This window comes from Gambusia affinis, linkage group LG17 (genome assembly GCF_019740435.1).
Source record: "Gambusia affinis linkage group LG17, SWU_Gaff_1.0, whole genome shotgun sequence".
Lineage (NCBI taxonomy): Eukaryota > Metazoa > Chordata > Actinopteri > Cyprinodontiformes > Poeciliidae > Gambusia > Gambusia affinis.
The window spans coordinates 18,494,384-18,522,144 of record NC_057884.1 but is presented as its reverse complement, the minus strand read 5'-3'; the positions used below and the strand labels follow the sequence as shown (position 1 = coordinate 18,522,144).

Here is a 27,761-nt window from a genome sequence, read left to right as displayed (position 1 = left end):
TGGAGAATTCAGTTCAGTTATTCAGCCGAATATATAAAATTAACACATTGGATTGTTAATTTTGCACATGACATATTCTCTCTCTTTTTTTTTTTACACATGCCTTCTACTGGAGCTAAGAAGCCTGAACCTGTAAATGTTCCTGTTGAGAGATACAGACACTTTGTATCTCAGTACTGAAGACATGAGTATGCATGTGTTAGCCCCTTAGCTGAAGAAAGAAGCATTCATGTTTTAGATGCTTGTCAAAGAAAAGAGGGATTCAATGTGTCAATTTCTATGAGCAGACATGCGCCCACATGTTTCACTATTCTACTGGAGGCAGGCATGTATCTGACTGAGAAGTAATGAGGCCTGACTGTGAGTAATGAGGTCTCTACTGAAAAATAAAAAAAATAAAAATCAACCAAATAAAAATTCCATGAAAATCACAAGCAACAATTTTGAATCTTCAAATGTGGAATTAAAATGTTTTTGTATTAGAATGCTGACATGATCTAAAAGGGAGCACACAGACAAAAGTGCTAATGTTTGTTCACGATTATATTTTGATTGAAATTTAGGCTTTGCTGTTAAGTCTTTCTGTCCTTTAGGTTTACAGTCTCAGTTGGAAAAAGTCAGTTTATGCAAAGTGTCATTATTTTTGCAGCCTTGAAAAACTAGCATATACCCACAGGTATTTTTTATCACTACTGATAAAAACAGCAGTTGAGCCAGGACAGGTCCTCATTTGCACCAAAAGTTTGGTTTTAGCTACACATTCTCTCCCTCTCTTGGTTTTCTTATCCAGGGTGTCAGACACACACAGAGACACCCCCACACACCCACACATAAATAATGCACACGCACAATAAAGTATAGGCAGTAATGTTAGCTAGTTGGTTAGATAACTAGTGTTAGCTAACTTTGAAGAAGACTAATATGTTGATTTGTGGCAATAACTGTCACAGTACTCATGATTGACATACACATATTTGTGAGGTAAAAAAGAAAGCTAACACTCATATGTATATGAGTATAATCCAGGTGGACATTATGACCTTTTCCAATAGATGAATATAATACAGAAAAGAAGAGAAAAGAATGAGGGAAGTGGAAAATGTGGAGGCAGATGTTTTGCAAGTTGATATGTGAGAGAGAGGGGAAAAGCTTTCATTCAGAAATTTGCATATGAAAAAAGGAAGGAAACATTACCATCTCATGCCACATCAGCCTGTCATATCCTATCTAAATCAAGAGAGGCTCAGGAGAAACATGACGGGAAGATCACATTGGACATGCTCAAATTAAAGAACATAATAAATGAAAAAGCTAATGCAGCCTGGGTTTTTAAAGCAGTTTAATGCAAATCAGGACCTGTTTTAATCTGTTACCGGAAAATAACAATAAAAAAGTGCTGAAAAAAAGGGCTATAAAGTTTTTAGGTTTTTTGAAGATGGCATGAAGAGGATAAGCTTGGTTTACTGGTTTGCTTGATAACTTTTAACAAAAGAAAATTCTACAATTCTACAAAAGCATTACTTGAGAATTAAATGTGGGAAGTCTGATTAATTGCATTCTATAACATGCTTCTTAACATTTATAGCAATTAATTAATTGATACATTAAATTAACCAGCTTGTCACAATTTATCACAGTTTTTTTTTTTTTTTTTTGCATGTCTTATTTTACATTGATGCACAAAGGTGTTTCGGATGTGAAATGCTCGCTGTGTTGAAAAAGGTACAGAATCCAAGTACAAGCAGAAGGTTAATACTTCCTCTGCCAGATTTCCATCAACAGTGTGTGTGTGTAAGGTGCTGTGCTGAATGCAGTGTGTTATCTGACAGATCAGGGTGCTTGTTATTGTGTTGAAGAAATATGACACATGTACACTCCAGATACAGGCAAGATGGTGACTGGTTATAGTGGTATGCTTTTGCTGTGATCTCCCTCAGTTTGGTGTATTTTCAAAACAATGTTTTGTTATGTTAGCAAGTCTTAAGGACGTTTACATCTAATCTCTTTGCTACAATAAACTGCATCTGTATTATTTTATCATTACTCAGTTAAATGATAAGAACATTATCTTTCCAGTAACAAAATATTTAGTATGCTTTTACTAGCTTACATTACTTTATGTTATTATAGTGTTGAATGACTTAATAATTGTTCTATTTATTGAAACAATTAGAAGTTATGTTTCAGAAAGTATTTAAAGTCCTTGAACTTCAAATTTTGTTTCCTATATCCATATTCTGTAATAAATTTTATGGGGATTGTAAAGTAAAAATCAAGTTACAGAAGTGTATATTTGTAAAGTGTGAAAAATACATACTTTTTTGTTTTGTGTTTATAGAGATCACTTTGAAAGTCTCAGTCTTAGTACATAGATGTTTTTTTTTAAGCAGTGACAAGGATGTTGGTCAAAGTTGACTGGACAATTGATGGAACTGAACACAAGGTAATACTGATCAATACTGTTAGAGACTGCACAAGACAAAAAAAAAAAAAAAAAAAAAAAAAATAGAGACAAGGTTTACATCCCAGTAAGACAATAATCCACATTATTCCCCTTTTTTCCCAAACAAAACGTTTTCAACAAAACAAAATTACCTTATTGTTAGAATGGCTTAACCAAAGTTCAGACAAATATCTATCTCAGAGTCTAACTTCCCATCTATAAAATGCAGGATGTAAATACTTTCTCAATTTGTTTATGCTGCAAACCAGACAGTGCCTGACACCGGGCTTTAGTGACTGACAACATGGTGTTAACCATGCTTTAGTTGTTAGGTCACATGCTGCCTTATGATGCATGGGAGGCTAGTTATGTATGGAGGACAAATATTGACAGCCTATTTTTGTTTTCATGCTAATACTTGTTTTGTCTTTCCTATTTGAATAACATCTTACCTACTTTACCTAATTAAATGTCACAATGATACCAGTATCAACATGGATCATTTGACTGAAATTTAAGAATTTTGAGGATGGCAGTTAAGGGGTTAATTTCATTTGCTTAATATTGATGTCCATATTTTTAGGAACACTGACTGGAAGTGAGTGGTCATAGGGATAACTCTCTGCTTTTGAGTTGCAATAAAACATTTTGTTCTGTGTTGGAATTTCTGGTACTTTATCTGAGACTGACATGACCCTTTTAAAGGTCTCTGAATGACATACCTCATTTCAATTCTGTGGTTGGTCACCTGGGCTATGGCAGGACATTAAGCTTCACAATGACCCGTTAGTCCCAGTGGATTATGCAATCCAAAGTCCCAAGGAAATGGCGATGCTGCATGCCAGACAATGACGGAACAAGCTGCACTACTGTCTCTTGCTTAAGGGCAAATGTTTTTTGTTCAGAACCAGGCTGCTATCTATTAATAATGGGGCAATCTCCCTAACCATTAGACCATGCAGCCACTTGTAAAACATGTGTAAAAATAAATAATACAAAACTTGGTTGAGAAAAACCCCACTCCCATTGTGCCCCATCAAACTACACAAATAAAGCAAGAAATCTAATTGTCTTTTTTGTTGGCTTTTGTTTTCCAGTAAAACAAAAATATATTTTCTAAGTTTTAGCACTTTGAAATATGTCATTGCTATATGCATGGATAGTTTTTCTTTTGTTAAACAATATGCTGTATAATTTAGTTTGAAAGAAAAAAACAAAGATTTTTTTTATTCATTTTCAGTTATTCATTTGTGACTGGACAGCTACTGAGCCATGTGTAGTCCCAAGCATGATCTTTTAATGGAACCTCAATACCATTAAAAGGTATTATATTATATTGCACATATCAATATACCTTATTGAGATGTGCATGAAAGTACAAATATGTTTTTTTTGTATTGCAACAAATGCTAATGTTATAATACATATATAGTTTTGCTTTATTTGCTTGTTTTAACTTGATTAGCTAAGTGTTTTAAATAACCTTAGCTATTGCTAGATGTGCCATATATAAATAAAATAAATAAATAAAAAGAAAATCACAACAATAGCAAGAATAATTGACTTCTTTTAGCAAGCCACACTGTTGATCACACAGCCTTGATTCCAATATAAAACTATACAAAACTGGGGATCTTAACCTGTATTTTCTACACCTGGCAAGGCATTCTGTTTTACTAAATGTATACTAAAATGTGTTTGTAGATACAATAATGTACATGGCCAGAGGAAAAAAGTGTGACAGCAGCTTTACAACTTCAGAAATGTATAAATATAGTTTTATGTCAGATGTAAAAGTAAGAATTGACTCCTCCCACTGTAATAATAAACTTTTGACTAACATGGCCCCATTGATGAATGAATCTAATCAAAACATTTATTTTTTGCTTGGATGCTAAATATGAAATTCTATTAACTCCTTATGACCTTGTGTACATGGGGCCAGTTTGCTATGTGGCAAAAGCATTCAATGCCACATTATTTCAAGCCTCCACACACATCTCACATTAAGTTGTGTGTAGTGTTTTTGCAATTTCCATTATTCTTGGTGGTAGAGCTTTGAGAATTAGACTTCAAACATACAGAAGAGAAGAAAAGCTATCGTCCACTGACAATAGAGTTTCAGGGATTGGGGAGCAAATGGTTGTGTATGAATCCATTCCACAGCAACAAATCATTCTTCAATAAAGACAGATAGGACTGTCCTTGCACAAAGTCATGGGCAATAAATACAAATGGCCAAAACAGTCAAGCACATCCACACAAGCGAGCTACGCTTCGTCTTTGCCTTTGTCGCCACTCGTCTATAAGTATGCAGGATTTTTTTGAAAAAGGTGTAGTGTTTTGTTGTTGCTGTTTTATTCCACATCTTTATGGAGTTCAGTCAGCATTGCTTCACAGCTACTGGCTCAGAGCCAAATATCCAAGAAATGGGTTTTTCAAACAAAAGATTTTCAACAGAAATGCAAAACGACAAAGTCATAAGCTCAAAGTGACAGGACACAACAACCCTCTTTCAGGTTAGACAGCATTAAAGAAAAAGATTCTTCAGCGTGCAAAGCAATCAAAGGCAGAATGTACTCTGGGAGCTATTTCTATGACACCATCATTCTACTGATTCTCATATCCCAAGATACAACCCTCTAAAAGTTTTACTCTTTGTCAAAGTGATGAGTTCCAGTCTGAAAAGACATATAACTATGACATATAAAAATGGGTAAGATGTCTCTGAAAGACAAAAAATAAAAAAATGTTACTGTAGATGGAACAATATCTTAGGGATTTGAGATTGTGCAAGTAAAATAATTAAAGTATCATTATCAGTTTGTATGATTTTTTGGGCCTTCTAAATCTCTGATGAATGTTTCAGACATTCATCAGAGATGTCTGAAACATCTCTGATGAATAGATCTATGCTATGTGTGTAGCATAGATCCATGGTGGTTTATGCCTATAAACCACCAACCAACCAAATACTGTTGACCATGTAAAATAAAACATAAAAAACAACATCAAAAACACTGGTACGAGAGCCATGCAAATCATATCAATAACCATTACTGCCCTTGATTTCTTTTCTTTTCCAAATATCTCTTATGTTGGAGGTCTGTTTGTTCACAACATATCAGATAAAATGTGTATATATAGAAGTCTCACAGAGTCCAGAACCCTCTGTGAAAGCCTGGAGAGTCATTTCCAATGTCTTGGCACAAAGTTTTACTGCAAAACAACATTAGCTAAAATTCTACTTTAACTGTCTGGAAAAACATTAGATTCCTGGCAGCATTAACTTATTGAACAGTTTATCAGAAAGAATTGGGGACAATCAGAAGGGGCTCTCCGATTTTTAAACGGCACAAGAATACATAAGTTTCGATTTAATGGGTTGGAATCAGCAAAATGGCTTTGGAAACAGAAAATTTATCTCACAAATGGTCTCTCAATTCAATATTAGGGGGCTTTTGGGCAAGCTATGAATGAAAAGCCCCTTTTTAATGACCAGATAAATTGATTTGTTAAGAGTATTTCTTTGAAATTACAGCACACTCTTTCATTTCCAGTATAGAGTCTGCCAAAGTGATATTGAAACACAGAATATATGCAGCTTTTTTCAAACCCCAGTTAAAGCAATATGACCTTATTTGTAGCCACTGTACACTAATCTTATTTTCATACATTAATCACACTTTGCTGGGTACCCACTACAGGATATATATATAACACTTGGTACTTTGAGATTACGAAAAACAGTTAAGTGCTCTTCAAATATGAAGTTTTATTATTACTAATAAAGACTTCCCAAAACTCTGTGTTTTAATACTTACAGCCATATATTTTGTTACTTTTACAAAGAAAAAAAAATGCCTTATTACATTTGGAAAATCTATCTCAAAAGTTCCACTCAAGATTTAGTGCAGCATTAAAATGAAACACCAAGATAATAAAATACTTATAAAATATCAAAGAACATATTACTAAGTATATTCAGTTGCTGTTTAACAAAGCATGATAAATGAAGATATTTCAAAAGTGCTTAGCTTTCTTATCCAAAATAGTGCTTGAGAATATATTTAATTCATTTTTAACCTATTATATAGCAATGGTTATTAAAACTATCACTTTGTTTAAAGTTATAATTTCAAATATAAGATACTGATGTATCCACTACACACATCAATAGTAACCATTCATTTCTAGGTTTTAAAGAAGTCTTTATGAAATCTAAAATGCTTATACACTTCTAGATTTTTAGATTTAGCTGGGAGTGGTAAGGGAAAGTACATGCATTTGTACATGCACACAAAGCAAATAGGGAGCTGAAGATACCATTTTAGAAGTTCTATTCTCATCATAGTGGAGAATCACAGTTGTGAATAGCTGATGAGAACAGAAGTCCTAATCGCATCAGCGCCAGAGGAGCCACAGTTCCGCTGGCAACTGTGGGAAGAGCAGTTGCTTTGCAATCGGAAAGTGGGTTTGACTCCAGCTTCCTCCTGCCACATGTCAATGTGCCCCTGGGCAAGGCACTTACCCCAAGTTGGTCACCAATCTCCTTATCTGTGTATGAATATGTCCATGTTTGTGAGTGCAATTTGGTGCATGTGATTAGTGTAAAGTGCTTTAGGGGCCCAGGATGACTAGAAAAGCTCTATATAAGTTAAGTACATTTATGTGCTTAGACTGTGATCATAAAAATGTTTTAGCCAAAGAGCATCATGCTCTTTATAACAAATGATTACCATTTTTTACTTTAGAAAAGAACATTTAATGCAATATTCTATGACGTCTTGGAGGCATTGAGCAGCTTGTATGACTCAACATAACTTACTTATTCTTCTATACAGCAGGTTAAATAAATATTGAACACATTACAATTTTTCCATTGTAAACATTTCTAAATGTGATGACATTTTTGAGGGGGAGGGAGGATTTAGAAACTATGTAGCATAACAAAAATTCAATAGAGTTCAATAAGGGCCAAAAATTAGCAACATTAAAGACTCGCTATAGAATCACTGATCAGATTATGAGGAGTTGGTAATTTATTAATTATTGTAACAGCTCAAGAAACATGTATGCCCATCTGAACTTTCTCCTCTTCGTTTTCATGGCAAAAAGAAAAAAAAAAAATGTTCTGAAGCCAAATTCACTTTGTCAACTTCAAAATGCTAAACTCTTTCTGACCCTTCAATTGTCACGTCACATTATTCAGTAGGTTGTGTTTTTTTTTTTGTCATCAAAGGCTGACTGGTTGTGATCCACTGTAAGCCTCATTAAACTTCACTTCAACAAATGACTCACTTGTGACTACACACTCCCATCAGCCTACTTGTATTAGTTTGTTCTTTGAAATTTGTGAGTGTGTGTAGCCTGACTGGTGAGGTATAATATTCATGGACAGTTTTGCTTGAAACTTGTTATCTTTTATCTTGAGTGTATTTGATATATATATATATATATATATATATATATATAGATTCTGTCACATGAGTACTTTTGCTCATAAACCCTATGGATAGTCTGCTACATATATATGCCATAGCAAATTGAAGTCAGTTAATTAACTCAGTTGATAATACAACAAGCAAATTGTTGTATTGTTGTTGGTTAATACACCAGTAACCAAATAAAAAACTAAATATTAAAATTTCTTGCTGTACTTGCCGTCTCATTTACAGGGCTTATTACTTCCTTGACCACTCCGGATCAATCCAAAAGCATTAAAATTTTCTTTCCACATGATTAGCTGAGTCTTTAATAGGTTAGGGAAAAGCAAAATGTTAGTCAAGCACAACATCCAGTTCTGCACAACTGGTGTAAGTATACATGTTCTGTCCAATATTACAGTGCTTCAAGAGCAACATGTGTACTTCAAAAACGTAACAGGGCTTTATGTTTCAGAAATCCTTCTGCTTTTGCTCATACCCGCATGATGTGTGTTTCAAATAACTCTGACATTTATTGCAATGCAGGAAACGGAGTAAGAGTAGGTAAACAAAAATAGACCTTAAGAAAAACATGCGAAGCATGTTCATAAAAATCAAATCTGTCTGTCTACGTATGGACATATGAATACATTGCTGAAGAAATGGAGAATCAGCCAGTCAGTCCTCAGGTCAAACCTCGTGAAATTGGTCTGTACAGCTGTCATCCCAGATGGAAATCTCTTCTTAGGATGCCTCCTCTATAAAAAGAAGTGTGTGGATGGAGTGTCATGGTTTGGAGCTGCTCGATTGTGGATGGCTGTGAGGAGCCACAGTTCTTTGAGAGAAAAGTGAATGCTAACATGTTCTATGGCATACAGAAGCATCATCCCATCCAAAAACACACCTCCAATATGCTTAACTAAAGAAACTGAGGGTAAAGGTGCTGGAGTGGCCGAGCATGTATCCAGACATTAATCCTATTGCACATTAGTGGGGCATGTTCAAATAGAGGATGGAGGAGTGTGAGGTTTCTAAGGTTACATACATCCACCAGCTCTGTGAATGCATCATGAAGGAGCAGAATAGGATTCCAGTAGCAAACTGGGAAGCTCTAGAGAACTCTTCTCCCGAGAGGGTTCAGGAAGGGCAGTAAAATATTAATGGCCAGACAAAATATTGGCATGTTGAGGATAATTTGGTTATTTCAACTTATGGGTGTACTCATTTTTGTTGCGAAAAGTTTAAAAACATCTGACTGTATGTTGAGTTAAAGAAGCTATAGAAAACTGTTATAGAAGGTCTACAGTAACTGTTACAGTATGGTATCAATGTGACATACCTTCATTCTTTTACTTTCATATATATATATATATATATATATATATATATATATAGATATATAAATTAAATTTAATTTCATATATCTAAAGAAAACATACTGCGTAAATCAATTATTTTATATTTTCGGGAGAGTGTCAGGTGAAAAACACGAATAGGGAGAGTGACGCTTGATGAACGACTTACTGGGAATTCCTTCTTAATGATTGATGAGATAAGAGTTTCACAACAACAAAAACACAAATACACACCAGACCGGACGTAACACAAATAGACAGAAACACTCAGACAGCGAGATTTGGAGATTCCATATCTTCGTGAAAAACACTACAATTGGTTGGAAATGGTCCATTACATGAAAGATTTTATCAGACAGTCGGGAACTCTGAATCTGTAGTGGTCAAATTACAGAACTCTCACAAAAAATATTGAATTCTACAGACATTTGTCATTTGTTTCTCCTATCTGACTTTCTAATGTCTGACACTTAAGGGAAGACAATTCAAACTAATTGACAGAGTGGATAAGTTTTTGTTTTTTTTTTCCTGGCTAGTAATCAAATGTTACTAGGAATCAATTTCCAGGAAGTTTGTTTTATTCTCATTTTTCTTTTGCAACCCTGTATTACAATCAAATCAAAATAGCTAGATGGTGAGAATTTTTTTTTTTTTCTGCTTACCAATCTTCGTCCTAAAATTAACACAATTAGACAATTTTATAAAGCCCAACAAGTTTTTTTCCCCTCTGACCAGGTAAATTATGGCTCTATTGAGAGCAGGGGCAAAAGTGGCTCACTGAGCTTTGAATGTTGCTGATACCTGTGTTCCATACAATGCTGCCTTAGGCAGCAATTCATAGCACTCATATCCAAACCACTATCTCAGAAAAGCAAGCTGCTTGATTTAGGGCGGCTCTAATAAAGTCAGGTACTATTCTGATTTCTTTCAAATAAGTATGTCTACACTTATAGTTTACATGCCAGTGACCCTCCCAGATGGTACCTTATCATACTCCTGGTGTCTGAAATCTTAGAATTCCTAATGACCTTTCTACTTGCTTTAATTTGACTGTATCAGATATTGCAATGCCCCAAAATTATAAGATGTAATGGCTTACCATACTCCTACTGACAGCTCCCTGCTATATTCAGAGAACCAGAGATTAAAATTTTTGCTTCCAAGTTGCTAATTTGACTTGAAGATATATTGTATACATATTCTGAAAGCATTACTTTTTGGTAGGTGGAAGCTTAATTCATCAAGAGTTTTAAAGATTATATATATATATATATATATATATATATATATATATATATATATATATATATATATATATATATATAATTTTGAAATATTTGGAGTACATTTCTTCATGTATTATGAAGGGTTCATGCTTGTGCTTTTTCATCCCTAAACCACAAGTAAATAGGATCAGTATCACTTCACTAAGCCTGTCTGCCAGTCTTCGAGTCAGTCAGACTGTAATTCATCTGCCAATGCTGTCAGTCAATCAACCGGATGAGCTCCATGTTGAATTTATTGCACGCTGCCTGCCAAACAGAGAGCACTGATTACATTGAGTGCTACTCTGGATAATGAGAACGATAAAGATTCCCCCACTGCAAATGTTATATAGCTTAAACAAAAACACATGATTTTTGTGCTTCTTTACTTGTTTCCTCCTGCTGTCTGTTTTCTCTGATGACACATCAGAGAGCAGTTATCCCTCATGAATAATTGATTACATTTAGCTGTCTGGAACTGTCTTTTGCTGTGATTTATGCAGACACACAAATTATGGCATGTTTTGGGGGGAGATTCACACTTTAACAACAATGTCATCTATGTCCATAATTTTGTAGTGTTTTTTTTTTTTTTTTTATTATTATTATTATTTTTTAGATACACCAAAGTTGAAAATGTGCAAGTACTTAATTAGAAAAAAAACAAACAATAGAACTGTGTTATCTAGAATATATAGTATTCTACATAATGCAATATCTAGAATGTTAATTCAGCAGCCACCAGAACAATTAATCTCTTATCTTGTGTGCCAGATGACTGAAGCAATAATGTATGTCATATGTCTGAACACATAAATCTATATCTACTAACATTTATCTCATATATATATATATATGGAATATTCCTGCAGTAGATGACAGTGTTTGTTTTCTGTCTGACATCTTGCTTTCAAAGAGTTTGTATCAATGCTAATTTCATCTGTCTATATGAGCCTCTACACACGAATTAAATTAGACTCAGCTGTCATGCATGACAGAGGTCGGTTACAAGATTGCAATAATTAATTTGGTTTAAACAATTTACACAATTCATTCACAGGAATGGATAAATAGGTCTGTGTAGGAAAGCAAACGCCCAGGCATGTTGACGAGTCACGAACGTGTGTTGAATGCTCAGGAAATAAATACAGCTATGACAGCAGTAATACCATGGAATTAGTTGGAGAGTTAAACTCTTACTTTCTGCTGTCTCTCATTTGCTCTCAGTCCCTCTGGCTTTGGATTGTCTGAGCTTTTCATTTCTTAACCCTTCACTCTTTTGTTGGTAGAAATTAGACTAAATGCGAGGTCAGGAGCTGGAACAAAGGTAAAAAATGTAGAACACCAGCTCTTTTAGTCACATGGAGAAAAAGAACATGGTGCCATGGGTGACAGACCTTCTTTAGATCACTATGTTTAATTAAGGGGAAAAACAATGAGAAGGAGAGTCCAGAGCAAGGATTTCCAGGGGACGAAAGTGTAGACAATGTGCAAGACAGGGAAAGAGAATGAAGTGTTGCATCAGAGAGTGTTGAAGGAAGGGAGAAGATGGAGAGAGTCATTATAGGTGGAAATTTATTACATATATACATACATATATATATATATATATATATATATATATATATATATATATATATATATATAATCCAAATGTTATGATAAAAACTCAAACTGGAATAAAATCAAAACATTATCAACCAAGCTTCCTGAAGTGGGGCTAGTTATGAAAAGTTAGACAACCACTTCCCTAAGCTATTTGTATTCTTGTGCTTCGTCACAGTATTTCAAAATTTACTGGGAAGGCACCTACTTCTTGAAATACTAATGCCTTTAAAAAACATTCTGGGGATTCTCACATTTAAAAACAAACCAAAAAACCATACAGAAAGAGAAATATAGCAAATAAATAGCTAGGAGTAAAAGGAAAAAAAAAACTGTTTTTCCTCTTGGTGTCAATATTCTGGTCCTCAGTGCAGGTGAAGATTGACTTTAAATAGAATATGATTGACTCTATCGCTTTTAGAAAAATGTAATCTGGAAGAAACAGAGACATCCAGGCATCAACAGTTTAATGAGCCCTTCAATCATCCAACCCTTCTTCTCATAGCTGACCAATTTTAAAGTAAAGCTGCTTATCAGTGCTTTAGGAGTTGTCAAAGTATATTCAGTTTAGAAATACACTTACAAAAATATCAACAAATTACTTTAATAATTTACAAGTAAGAACAAAAATCTTTTGACCGTAACATTGTAATGTCATTTTCAGACACATTGTAGTTTAATTTTTACTGTCATATGTTTGGAGATATTGTTCAACATGAGTTTGAAGAATGTTTGTCACCGTCATAAAAAACATGATACATTAGTGACATGAATCAAGTGTGAGTTCAGTAGGACACACTCAAGCTAACAGACCATGTAATATTGGTGAATAGTGTCTTAAAGCAAGATTATGTATTTAGCTGTGTATTGCAATTAATTGATTTAAACAATAAAACTGAAATTTATTCAATTTAATAAAGCCTTGAGATGTACAAAGCTGAGTTATTTCTCATCAGCGACATTATCCTGCCGACAGAAGGCTTCCGTTTTTAAGAATCACTGCTACACCTGCAAAACATCCTGCTTTTCCATTAACAATAATAACTAAAAATAACCTTCTTCTTCTTTGAAGGTAAGATTATTTATCCCTTTCTTCCAGTCATAACTGGGATGGTAAAAGTTGAAGTTCAGCTTAGCGATGCAGGATGTGTGGATCTAAGATTTCTCTGACCTTGTTTACAATGATTGCTTTAAGTTGGCATTATGTTTGCTTTGTGCTGAACAGAGAGAATGTTATTATTCATTTGCATGCGTTCGTTTTCCCATTTTGTTTTGCGAAATCACAGTTTGTAATTTTCAAAGAAAGATTAAGTATCATGAATAATTTACTCTTTCTAGATGAGTGTATCTTTTTCTTCACGTTTTCAGCTCTTATGCCTTTTACTTTACAAGTATCCATCTTAAGTCTCTTCCACCAACTTAGCATTTAACTCTCCTTTTCAGAGCATCTGAATGTCTGTTTTTGTACTAGGAATATTCAACACAGCTTAATTGGCCTTACCTTGGAGCCTGCCTCCCTTTCTCTCAGTGGGCTTTTGCCTTTCAATTATTTTCATTTTTCTCTGTTGTTTCAAGTGATGTTTTATTGAGGGACTGCCTTTTGTGGGGCTCAGATTTCCATCCAATGTTCTTTTGCCAAATTTTTTGTCAGCATGAATCTTTAACTGAGCTAAGTAGATATTCAGTATGCAGACCTAAACACCAGAGTTCTTGGCTTTATGCTTAAAGAGTCTTGCTGGTGTGGAAATAATTCCTACATCCTGTTATAACTAATGTTTCTGACATGTGGTATTAAACACTGGAAATGGTCATTTTGTTGCAGTTTAAATGCCAGCTAAAATAGTAGGATTCCTGAACTTTTTAAAAATTGCTTTAACATCAGGTCCAGTAAAAAAATACACATGTAAACTTGCCAATTTTGCTAAATGTATTCTTTCTGCAGATATATTATTTAACAGAATCTCATTCTTTCTTCTATGATTTATGGCTGTCAATAATCCAGAAGTCTCAAATGAACCTATTACCCTCTGGATAGCACAGGCATACACGACTTTATTTGCAATCAGTGTGTCCCTTTATCAGTCTGTAAATTTCTAACAGATGGATCCCAGCCCAATAGAAGGTTTTTCCCATTTACTTAAAATGTAAATGAATAGCTGTTTGCACACATGAATTGCGTTAAGTGAGCACTTCTGTGTGGCTTCAGAGAGACAAACCCTGGAGATGTATGCCATTCAAACAGGGTGAGAAATCAGTGTTTGGAAATCAGTGTTGGTACAAATCATAAAAAGTATATATATATATAAGTCTAATCCAAATGTTATGGCTATATTAAAATAAGGAAGGATTTTATTTTGGGTTAGGTAGTATCCTAACAATAAAGGGAAGAGAACTTAGATATCAAGCATAAATGACACCAAAAAATGGTTTTAGTCCAGCATTGACTGTTTTTATGCATATATATCTAGGTTTATGCAACAAAGTTAAGAGTTGCCAAAACAACACAAATATTTATTTTCCATAGTTGAAAGTATTTATGATTCATCCCACTGTTCATATATTTTATTTCCTCAAATGTGCCCCTTTTCAATTGTCTGTTTTGATTTAATTTCCTTTTTTGTCTTTTTCAGAAGAGCACAAAATAAAGCGCACTTTGAATTTGTGTTGAACATATCTCAATAATTTTGATTATGAATGAAAGAGACTAGGTTCTAAAAAAAGAACACAAGTGGAGTATATCTGTCTTTCTCACATAGCCAAATGTTTGATATTGCTCTCAGTTTCTTTCAGAACATGACCCAGCAACCTTTCCCTTCCAGCATTAATTACTGCTGTGGCTGACTTTCTGTCTTACACTGTCTGTTTCTGTTTTTACTTCACTTCTCTTGCATTTAACTTTTCTGTGCTTTCCAAGAATACTCAATATTCCTGTTACAAAATATACTGCGTGTCTGGGTGTTCGTGTGAGAGTCTTGTGACACAGTGACGTACGTCACTGTGGACTTATTGACATCCTTGGAGTCTTTCTTGGGTCAGCTGACCTAAATAGTCCATTCTCATGGGCTGTTAAGTCAAGGCCAATCTTCACTAAGAGTCAAGTGACATACTGACTTATATGTTAAGCTCACACCCTTTAATGCCTTAGCCAGATTTAATCTTGTGCATTTTGTGCAATCTCTCAGAGGAGAAGCTACCATATCTTGTTTCAGCTTTGATTTTGAAACATTCTGGTAACGACCAAAACAATGTATGGATGCCAACTCATCAAAAGCAGACAAAAGATATTGCACCTTACTGTTGCAAAATGTCACAAAGTACAAGTATAGTTATCATTCAAAGAGATAAATTGCTAATCTAAATTCAAATTCAGGAAAATATATTTGTTCAGTTTTGGTCTTTACATATATTTACACCAATTAGTAACTGATATTAGTTGGGAAATATTTCCAAACAAACATTCATCTTTATTTGATAAAAGCCTTTTTTCAGCCAGGTGATTGGTGTCTAAAAAAAACAAAAAAACATGGAGGATGGGGAATGATGCTTTACATCACTTGGAAAAAGTCTGATCAGTACTGCATTTTTCTTCAAGGTCATTAAGAGAACTTTTAATTAAATATTTAAAGTGATATAATGAACAGAATGTGATTTACAAATCCTAACCCCTTAAATCCTTGTGATACACTGATACAATTTTTATTGCTCATGATACAGGTTGTTTTTGTTTTAAGGCCCTGTTAAAAAAAACTGGAATCTTCAGCTTCAGACAAAGAGAAAAATCTGGAAACCATGAAGAAAACTGAGTCACCAGTGAGACAAAACAGCCAAAAGGATGAAGACAAGAGTCCAAAAAACAGTTTACCAAATTAAGAGGTAGTAGAAAACAAAGTCAAATAATTCTGGTTTGAAATCTTTTAGGAAAAAAAAAAAAAAAAAAAAAAACTGAGACAGAGACAGAGGATAAGGCTTGATAGGAAGGTGGAATTCTGTTGTAAAAAAAGATAAAATGCAAACTCACCAAGCTGACTGCGCCTCTGAGCGTAGGCTACCACCACTGCGGCCAGAACTACACAGCACAACGATGTCACAAGGTTTGCCATCTGTAAACACACACACAGCAAAGTCAGGAGTGCATGTGAAAACCGGAGAGCGTGTGTGTGTGTCTGTCTTCCTGACTGACCGACGGACGGACCCATAGACATCACCATGTAAGAGATGGAGAGATCACAATTTCCTGCCTTCTCTGAATCTTGCACTGTCTATCTTTTTTCACTTCATTGCACTCCCTAATGTGTCCTTTTCTTGTGTACTTCAGATTTTTAGATCAAATTATCTCATTTCTCTGCTGTTCTTGTCTCACTAAAGTTGTTCATATTAGTGGTTGTTTCTATTTGCTGTGTTGTACATTCCCCCTCTGTTTCTGTCGCTTTCCCTCCATTCATCAGCCTAATGGGCCCATCCCTACTGGGATGGGCCATGGCCAGCAGCCCTTAAAGGTACAGCACAAAACAAGCAAATACAGCTTCCATATAAAAAAAAAAACAACATAAAAAACAACAACATTGCTTCACAAAATAAATGTAAGTGCCCACATTTTACTATGTGACTCAATTTTAGTTATACGACAAGCCAAAACAGGCATTTTGAGAGTTGCAACCTGACACTTAGGAAATTGTAGAATTGAGTAAGTGTAAGTTTTTTTAGTTTGTTTTTTTATTTATTTAATATATATATTTATCATCTTCTACAGTAAGCAAAATGTGCTCATGTGTCACATAAATTTAATCATTTAAAAATAAATCTTTACATTGAGATGTTTACTTTTTTTCCATGCCTATCGTACATTGCAGGGCGTTAGATTTAAAAACAATAACTGGAGCTCCTTGGAATTCCTGTCTATGTCCAAGTACAGCTGAGCTGCGTGAAGTCATGTCAGCAAAGGGGACTTGAACCCAAATATTCCCTTCAAATTTTGTCTTCTCCTTTGACTCTCCATCTCCTCTACCGTCTCTTGGCTGTTACTGTGTCTCCTTCCTCTATTCATCAAAAACAAATAGTTGGCACTCATACACACAAAGGTTGTCTATGGGTCTGCCTACTGCTGAGATTTGCACTGAGTAAGGTGTGTGCGTGAAGAACAGAGTGAACACTTTAAATAGAGCCAAAGAAAGGAAGTGAATTTCCTTGTACTTTTGAGGCAAAGCTCCAGCTGATACTAACATCTGTCATATCCCATTTGCTCTCGCTCTATGTTTAGCTTCAGCTATGAACTTACTTTTTAAAAATTCTGTTTCTTGCTTTTTTTCTACTTTCTGACTATTTCTTGTAAAGTCTCTCTCTACCTCTCTCACTGTGTCTTCATCTCCCAATTCCCAACCTACATATCGTATCCTTCACTCATTATATGTTAGACGGAATGTGAAACCCACAACAACATGTTAAAGCATCTCACAAAAGGGGAAAAAAAAGAATACATAACTGCAAGAACTGGATTGAAGTATAGGAACATGAAAAAGCTTTCATGGAGGGAGTAAAATGTCAGAAGGATAAAGAACAGTCTAAGACGTTGCACACTCAAGGGATTTTTCATGAATTACCAAGTATAGGGGGTTTAAGAAAAAACATTCAAAAGGTCTAAGGAAAGAAGCTAAGATGTTTGTTTAAGAATCATTTGGGAAGACTAATTAGGACAGTGCTAAAGTTCTCATTAAACCTTAACATTCACTCTAGAGATATTTACTAAAATGTATGCTGTTTAGGGAAAAAAAAACAAAAAAACAAAACAAAAAAAAACAAACAAAAAAAAAACCTAAATGCTGTTAATGACAGGTAGAAATGATAAAATAATAAAATAAAGTGTATACTATGAACAGTCCTATGAATACTGTCATCAATATTAACTGTTTACTTTAGAAAACCACTAAGTCCTCATTAGCAAAGACAGTTGATGGGTAATGCTTGTGAGTGCGATGCTTTCAACCTCAGCGCTTCATTTCGCCATTGCAATTTAGCGTTTCCTCCTCCCATTAATTATGTTTTCGAGTGATTGTTGTTTATATGTTTTAACTTCTTGGACAAGCTCAGGCTGCACAATATTCTGGCTCGGTTTGGGCTATAAACTCTTTAGGAAATCAAAACCTTTAACTTAGCCTAAAATACAGTGTTTCAAAAGGTATTTGTGTTACAGCACATCAAATCATCAAGCATTTTAGTGAGGCATCTCCCTGTTTTACTGATCAACAAATGGTGGAAAATGCCTGTGGTAGAGGAAGCTTTAGTCCATATCCTATTGGGCCAAAAGCTCAAGCTGATAGGAGAAATGGTAGGTCTTACAGTGTCAAATCCAGATGCAGAGTGGGTACCTGTCACTAAGCTCAACCAACTAGTTGAGTGTTTAAAGATTCAAGATACACAAGTACTCCTTGTCTATTAAGGAGTTGAAAACAATGTCTCCATCATAGGTTCTGGTTTATGTGACTATTTGCTGACAATCATGCTGTTTCAAAAGCTGCTAAGGGATGGCCAACACACCAAGGTGGATAGGTAGTTCTGAATCAATTTACTTGTCTAAATTCTTACCATAAAATCTTAAAAGTAATTCTGCAATCTCAAAATCATTCCTTGAATTTTCCACAATTACTGCTCTTTGCTTTGTGTGCATGCATCTGTGAAAGACAGAAATAGCTACTGAAAGTTTGCATGCACTTCAGTGCCTGTTTGTATTTGTGAGTGATTGGCAGCTCATATGTATTTCATCTGAAGAGATATTGGGGAAAGTGACAGGGGATGAAATTAAAATTGCATCCCTTGTCAGAGCATCACAATCCTCTTCGTTGGTCATCATTTTGTAAGTGCTGGTTAGCCTATCACCATCATAGCTAAAATATTTGTGTGTTTCTTAATGTATGTGCATTGAGAAACATTTTGCACCCATCGAGTGCAACTATGTGAGCATAATAATGTGTGTATGCGAGTGCTGGGAACTCCAGGGGTATTTATCCTGTCTATCAGAAAACAATACATTTTTGAAATCTGACAGCTTCAGATCGCTCACATAATGACAGACAACAGGCGCTTAGAGCTGCAATTTCATAAACTCAATCCAACCCCCCTCTTCCTCGTCCTTCCTACCATCTCTTCCTACTAACCCTTCTATTTAGCCCCCTTCCACTACTTCCTTATTCCATATTTATTTATTCATTTCTCACTGGAGAGGAAAGGGCTGAATAGGCGTGATTCTTTTGGCTGCTTAATTAAAATATATAATTCATCTGCATTAAATGATTTTGCCTGTGCATTTTTTTTTTTTTTTTTTTTTTTTAGTCCGATTTGGGAACATTTGCATTTAAATTGAAAAGCCAGGAGGAAAATACAGTAGGCAGACTGGGTTGTGTGTAAAAATAGAAGACATTCTTTATTTTATTATTATTATTATTATTATTATTATTATTATTATTATTATTATTATTATTATTATTATTATTACTATTTTACTACATACCTTGTTTATCCTGTACTTTGCCATTTTTTGCCAAAAACAGAGATTGATGCGCAGTAACTTTCTAAAAAGGTCAATTTGTTTGTATGTTACTGAAACGTCTCAAACAAATAAAAACTTGTTGCAGATAAAAGCTAAGCAGCAGTGGAACTACAAATGTGACCAATATGGAAGACTGTGTATAAGAATGCCATTGTTGAAAAAACACCAGTATCTTATTTAGATTTTGAGGGAAAAAAAAAATATGGATGATGGAAGGACATGGAAAACAGCACTCTGGTTAGATGTGTCCAAAACGTCATCGCTGGCCTACATTCAAAATAGCGCGCATGGTGGAAACTTAAAACTGCCCATTAACCTGAGCGGACCATCCGTGGTCCAGTGGAGCATTATGCTATGGGACTGCTTTACTTTCAGCATAGACAGAAAAACTGATTATAGCTAAATGATGTGTATTCCTAGAAAATACCAATTTTGTCCCCTATGGACAGGTCTCACAATAACAAAAGAGCACCCTGGAAAAATAGAATAAGCAAAGTGTCTTTGCTTGAAAACAAGTCTAATTTGGGAAATAAACAAATTTTGGTTTCTAGCAAAAACAGCGAGTTGTAGCCCTCAGGAACATCAACCATTGCTTTCAAATGTGCAAGAAGAGATAACTGTTGGTGACTCTGATGTTTGTCTCCAAGCCTAAAAGAAGGAAACTGCATGCGAGGAGTTTTTGTCGCTAAGTAAAACATCCATCATGTGGGAGAATGTTCCCTGTTCTCCCAACAACATAAAATCAAAACTTTGAGAGGACAAGTCTCTTGAAAAACAAAACTTCCTTTGCAAAGTCAGTGAGTTACAGATATTTAAATTATGGCATTTATCCAAGAATCCTCGTCTGAGATGAAGAGAAAGGTTGAAGATCTACACACTCTTTGAGAGGGACAGCTGTAAATTTAACATTGAGAAAAAAGGTAGAAAAAGGTAGAAAGCAATCTCAAATCTGCCATCTACGAGTTGAAAAAGGACATGTGATCTTGAGAGAGCTGCATGTAGTAACTAAAAGACTTACTTTTAAACACATTTGTCCTTCCTTCAGGCAAGGACAGGGAAGTCTACTCAGCTATAAGAGATCTTCTTGGATTTTATTCAATGTCAAGTTTTTGAGTTCACATTGAGAACATAAAGAATGCCAAAAATGTTATGTCAAAGTATTCATACAAAACATATACAACTAATAATCTGCATTTCTGTTACACCACCCTTCAAGCTTTTCAGTACCCTTAATAAAAAGTAAAATGACACAAAATAAAATCATTCATTGTACCTATATAATCTCATTCTTTTAGAAGAAAAAAAGAACTATTAATTTCAGGTCATGTACTTAGATGGGGCAAAAAAAACAAAAAAAAAAAACAATTAAATCCATTGACCCATTCTTTGTTGCTTATTGTAGATCGGTTCACAATGGTGCCATGTCCAGAGGGAAAACCCAGACATTATCTCCTCAGCAACACACAGCTCTATGTCTAACTCTCACACTTTAATTTTCCTGCTCATCCCAAGGTCTTCCCAAAGCAGATGTACATTAAATTTGAGATCTATCCTGGGGTTTCCTCCCAGGGGGCATGTACAGTAAACTTACAAAGCGAGAGCCCCGGGAGACAACCGGCTAAGCTGCCAGAACTACCTCAACTGGCTACTTTGAAGTATACAAACAAGTATTCTTCTTAAAGCATCAAACAGCTATTAGCACCTTGCTGTAAATACATGGTAGAATGCCTTTTGCCAGTACAACGGCATATAAACTTCTCATGTAACATCTCATCAGACTGGCAAAAACTGAGAGAGTGATTGTTATTTTTGTTCTCACTTATGGAATATTTTTTGTACATCTTTACTCACAGCTGTTCAAAAGGATATATTGGGACTAAGACGTAAGAGGTCAATGGCAAGGATGCGTTTGTTTCTGGTAAATAATTTCTCTGTTGATTTGTTTGTATTATCCTGGTGAAAGACCCAATGATGACCAAAAGATGATCTGGCAAAGGTTACCAGATTTTTATTTAAAATCTCATGGTATTTTACAAATTCAAGATGAAATGAACTAACATTGTTCCACTGACTCTAAATGTAGGCATGTTTAGCTATTGTCTTGTGGCTATTTGAATAACAAAAGACAAATCGTGCTTGTAATCAAAAGTGCACAATGATCAATTTTTTATTTAATTCAATTTAGGTAGGTAGTGCCTAGTCATGTGTACAATGTCTACTTTCAAATGTCAATACATATATGTATTGTAAGGTGTGCCTCCAGTCCTTTTGTTGAAAAAAATTATATCTTCACACAATTTTTACCCAGACTGAATAAATGTACTCACATATAGGGTTTGGCTTTTTTAGTGCAAGATAGATTCATTATTTCTAAGGAGTTTTATATATTTTCAGAGTTGCAAATAATTGTGAGAAGTGTTCTAATTATAAATTGTAATATGAGATTCATGCTGAATATGTCCGCATCAATCACCACAAGTTTGTTAGGTTTCTTAATGTGAAAAAAGTAATGTGTAAAAAAAATGGAACAGTGTTGTTTTTTCCCACTCTTCCAGCTGCAATAACATTTATCCAATATTTAAGAGTGATGTTACTAACTGACAGGTGTTTATCCACACAGGTCTCCAACGTTAATTAGCTTAAATGTTAATGAGTTTATCCTGCCTGTGACCCAGATGGCAATAACACCAGAAAAATAAGCATTCATGGCACACTCATCCATCAATAACTGTCCCGAGCCAACTCACATTTACACAAAAACACATAACTAATCACACATAAGTAGCACCAACTGTAACCTTTAATGTCAAGCTCCACATCCAGTATTGCTGCTTCCTCATTCCCATAATGCTTTGCTTTGCTGTGCTCGGTAACACTAATTCTCTCATCAATCACACCGCGTTGCGGCAGATTAACTACAAGCACTGAGGCAGAAGTGGTGGGGTGGGGGGTCCAGGGCTGATAGTGTGTCTTCTGGCATTTTGGGAACAGCGCACACAACTGGCATTTAGTGCCGAGTGTTGATAGCTGGACGGCTGTGACCTTTTTCACAGTCGTGCTGACTATAATTGCTCACTAAAGACAACGTCAGGCGCATCTCAAGAAGTAGCACAGGTTGAGCACTTCAATATACACACTTAGATGCAAGTACACAAGGATTTAAATGCTTGGAGCTCTTTTGAATGACAGCTTTTTTGTTTTGGGTGATACATTTAGTGACTGATCACATGTGACTGCTTTCAGCTGGTTGAGATTTAAAGCACCTGAGCATGTTGGCAACTGTGTATCATGTGTCAAATAACAGTATTGCCGCTCCTCCTGCTGCAGGTCCAATGTCACAGAGCTAACATGCTGCAAAATTGAAGAGCCAGGCGTATGTGCTCATCCTAAATTGTCTCTTTAAAGAATGTTATGAACACTACAGTTTTAGACATTCAAAATTAGCTTAATCCTCAACAGAATGGACCACTTTGCTTCAAATGTTCTGCTTTGGGCTGTACACAAATCTTAAACTTCTGCATGATGACTTGTTTTGAGGAGTATTTTCAGGTTTTAAAAGTGACTATAAATGTATGTGTGTGTGAGGTGTGTTTTTGTCTCCACCCAGCCATCTGGACCTCCTTGTGTGTGTGGAAGCAGATTTAGGTGGTTAGAGAGCTCTGGAAAAACACACTGTTACCTCCAGCCCTCTCACCTCTGAACTCTATAAGTGTATCAAAGCTAAGAAAACAGAGCACTTTGTGTGTCTGCATGGGTGCATGTGTATGTGTAAATGAGTGTGTGCGTGTCAGCATTCTTAAGTCCTACAAGGCTTTGAATGATGGGTGTAGACTCCCCCCTTTGTGAACAGCGAGCCTCCAGGAGCTGCACAGCATGTGTGTTGGTGTGTGTGATGGTGAATAGTGTGTGATGTACAGGCTGTGATGTTCTGAAGAGAGGTGTTTTTACTGGGAGTTAATCAGAACCAGAGCTCAGGACTTGCCCACTGTGGGTCAAACACTCACAGACGCTGTCCCACCTTTGTTCACCCAAATTCAATAGCACAGGTCTGCATCCAACTCACAATGGTTGCTGCTTGTACTGTATATTAAAAGATAAAAAAAAAAAAAACATGAAGCCATTACATGATTTTTGATTTCAAACATTTTTTTTTTTTTGTCATTACACAACAATTAAATGTGGTCGAGAGTATTGGTAGATTTATAAGTCATTTCAATTGTTTCATTGTTTCTGAAAAAGAAACATCAAAGTCAGGTGTGCAAATTACAAGTTTGTACCAGCCACCGAGAAATTGTACAAGTCAGTGTTTAGTTTTATTTGATATGATAATGAATGAGGTTTTTTGTAATTACTATTATTTTTTCATCAGTTCATTATTCTGTAAAAATAACTTGTAAAACAGATGTCTCAATACAGGATAGATTCCATCCATCCATAACTTTTGCTTATCTTTGCAAGGTACATTCTGGACAGGTCACAAGACCATCAGAGAGCTAAACATAATATAAACCTCAATTTAAAACTAGATAATTAAATAAAGTTGATTTCTTAAACTTTCACAGACAATGCAGCTTCAAAGTAAATGAAAAAAAAATCCAAATTAAATGCTGTAAGCCTGAAGAAACATTGGAATTTTGAAATAAAAAAAGAGAGTTTTTACATTCAAGCTGAAGCTCAAATAAAAGGAAGATTAGCAGATTAGGAGCTGGGCTAAACTGTGAAATTGTGTCTATGTCAGGAAGTGCTGTAAGGAGTTTCATTACTTTTCAAGTTTTGTCCAACAATTTCCAACAAATTTCAACACAAATTCAACACTTATATTGGGAATGCAGAAAATGAGTTGAGTCTCAACTATTTATTTAGAACTGTTATGTTCCAAAACACTTTACTGCAATCATTACAGTAAAGTAATGATTACAAGTAATTAATTCATTAATTGCTATTCAGCCTATCAAGCAAAAACACATTCGGTTGTACAGATGAACAATTTGCATTAAATTAACAATGCATTAAGATAAGCAAGGACAATATAAAAGATAAGATGTTACTGCAGGGGCTGGATGATGAACTTAAAGGGAATTGGGCTCTAACTCAAATTTTCCTTAAGGACCCATAAAAACCGACTCTTGTACTAGTCTGTGGAACCATATTTTGCAATAAGAGTGCTCTTAACAATGGTTCAAGACTTTTAGGTAGCTTGACAATGGTATGCATTTACTGTATGTGGGGTAGTTTGCTAAATATATATCTATACTAACCAAGAAAACTCTGTAGTAATGACTTCTGTTGGAGAGTTATGTGCAAGCTATCCTTAAAAACAGAGAAATAAATTATTTTATCCTGGACTGGAAAGTTTTGTCAGTATTGCATCTCAATTCATTCATTTAAGCTAAAAAAAAAAAAAAAAAAACTATTTTAAAGAGCAAAGCAATCACTCATTCACAAGCCAAGATCAAGCATTCCTTATGGGCAGTATGATTAAGGGTTCTTCTCTTCCAAAACCTAGTCGACGTTATTTAGGGAATAATTGCTTATTCCACTGTCCCAAAAGCAGTCCACCCGGGGGTGGACAGTTCTCCCTTCAATATCAAAATAGCCAAATGCTACATAATAAGATACTGCAAGTATTAAAAATAATCAGTTGTAACATTGGCACTTTATGTGCATCTCTGTAGAATAAAGACTGGAGATTAAACACACGCCTTAAGGGCAAAATCATAACATCACATGAGGTGGGATGTAAGTAAGAACTATGTTTAGTCTCCATTTTCAAATAGATATTCTTATAAAGACTTAACAGTAAAAATTTGAGAAAAAATAGTAACCTGACACATTCTCTTGTTGACTGACTCCAGTATTGTGCATGCTAAAAGTGTGTGTGTGTGTGTTTACTCGGCATGTTTGCCAAGTCGACTCAGTAAACATAGCAGATACAGTTCCAACACAGATCAGGCTTGAACACACTCCAACACCCATTACACATTCACACAACCATCCACACATCCACTGCACAAATGCTATCTGTTAAACTGTCCACTGACTTTTTACCACCAGAGGCTATTTGTGGAGTTCACTCCTACAGTTTGGCCTGGATGGAGGTCCAATTATCAGTTGGGTGGCCTTCTACAGTTGGGTGGCACACAAACACATACAGCCCACACATGTGACATGTAAAAAAAAAAAAAAAGTGTAGTCTAAAGACAGCCACTTAAGGTAATTATTCTTGTTAGGTAAACATGTCCTAAAATATCCAAAAAACCTATATACTTGTTTTTATTTATCTATGCCACAAATGAAATGCAAACATCCATGGCCCACCTAACATGAAAGCGGATGACTGTGCAAGGCTGACTTGGTAAAATAGGCCAATACACTTTAAAATTAAAGACATTATGAAAACACAAGTGAACAAAAAGCTATTTTCCATTAATTTGCTCATATATTTATGCAATATAAGAGGCATCACAGAACTAAAAATATATTGTTAGATTCCATTTTGATTTACTTATTTGCAAAAGTAAAAAATAAATAGACAACTTACTCACCTCGTTTGACACTGTTTAAATGCTAGGTGGTGCTTTTTAAGTATAGTGATCTATAGTGGCACATTTATGGGCATTTGTTAAACTCTAAACAGCATATGGCAATTTAACTGGGAGGTCTTTAGTTTCTAGCGCTGTCTTTATTCTCAGCCGTTCCTGCATTGGTTTAGTGTGGATTGCTTTGCAAAATAGCTTGATGTACCCTTTGCTTTTTTGGATGTAAATTAAAAAGAACCCAGCTTATGAGAAGTCCTAAAAGTATTTACAAGTTGTGGTAAAACAGGAAAATGCCTTAATCTTTGTAAATATGATGAACAATCTAGAAATTGTTTACTACGTTCCATTATTTTTGGCCAAGAACACGAGCTATAAGTCCTCAGAAATATGCATAGAAAAAACACCACATTGTTCACACAGATTATGCCCCTGCCAGGAGTTTAACTTGCAACCGTCTTTCAATAACAATCCGACACTCGCATTGAGCAGGATATTCATGTTACCAAAAGTTAAGTAAATATACATACAGGTATAGTTAACCTGTAATTGGTAGATAGTTGTGACTGTCTACCAATTATTTTTAATGAGGATTCTGTACTTTGAAATTAAACAAAGTCTCATAGTAATTACCTGAAGGACCATCCATCTATACAACAGTGTAGCTTCCTGAGAGAAGTAGATTTAGGCACCAAAATGAAACCTTAATTTCAGAGTGGGTGAAGTAAATTTGATGGCCAAGAACCTCAGCAACCAGATAAACATGCTAACTATACTGGAGCATTCACTAAAGTACAGTTGCTCTCTGTTGCTTTCTGTGAATAAATACAGTTTAAAATAGCGGCGTTAGGGCTCATGGGCTTGCCTTTTGCCATCGTTCCCTTACTTGCTCGCTTGATTTACTTATGAAAATGCATGAGTACATAATGTACTTGTATAACCTATTTTATTAGAAATGTCATAATGATGTTGCACCTAGCTCTCTGTGTAAAGCACTGAAATGTAAGAGCAAGGTAATGGAACAGAAATGATGACATTATCAAACTAAAAAGAATTTAGGGATGCTTTATACTATGAAAATGATATATAAAAGGAAAAACTGGATGTGATTTCATAGTCGTGCACACCCAGTGATAATGATGACTCAGGCGTGCTAAATGTAAACCTGCTGAACAATGAGAACATTGCATTACATCACAACTGCATGCTTAGTCACCCCGGAACGGGTCACCTTCTGCTGAACACCATTATTCTGGAGATCCACACTTAGTCATCTCTGACTTAACACAGATGTCATCATCTGAGCTCACCTTGCATCTGAATCTGCCTGTACACCTGTGTATGTTTTCACTGAGCGCTGCCAAGAGAGGAAAGCTTATTCATTATCTCGGTCAGCTCCCTCTGTTTCCCGCGAGCCCTTAAGTCACACATCCTGACAGCCCCTCTCTCTTACTTTCTGTCTGTCTCTGTGAAGCTATAATTCAACATTTAAACTAGGGCTTTCTGTTTCACTTAATACACATCTCCTTCCACGTTTTCCCTTTTCACCTTCTGTCCCTCCTGTCTGTCATCTTCTCCAGGTTTTCAGTGA

At 35.3% G+C, this 27,761-nt stretch overlaps 1 protein-coding gene across 9 annotated transcripts in view; it reads right to left on the bottom strand.

The window, feature by feature from the left end:
• The window catches only part of cntfr (ciliary neurotrophic factor receptor), a 358,007-nt gene that overhangs the window by 121,629 nt on the left and 208,617 nt on the right, over positions 1-27,761 (bottom strand). For 8 of the 9 annotated variants that reach the window (XM_044096391.1, XM_044096393.1, XM_044096394.1 and 5 more), the window contains one exon: positions 16,113-16,194. In XM_044096391.1, the coding sequence (XP_043952326.1) occupies positions 16,113-16,194 (82 nt within the window). Of the gene's footprint in view, positions 1-16,112; positions 16,195-23,652; positions 23,715-27,761 lie in introns of all 9 variants that reach the window. The other variant, XM_044096397.1, reaches the window with a different exon arrangement.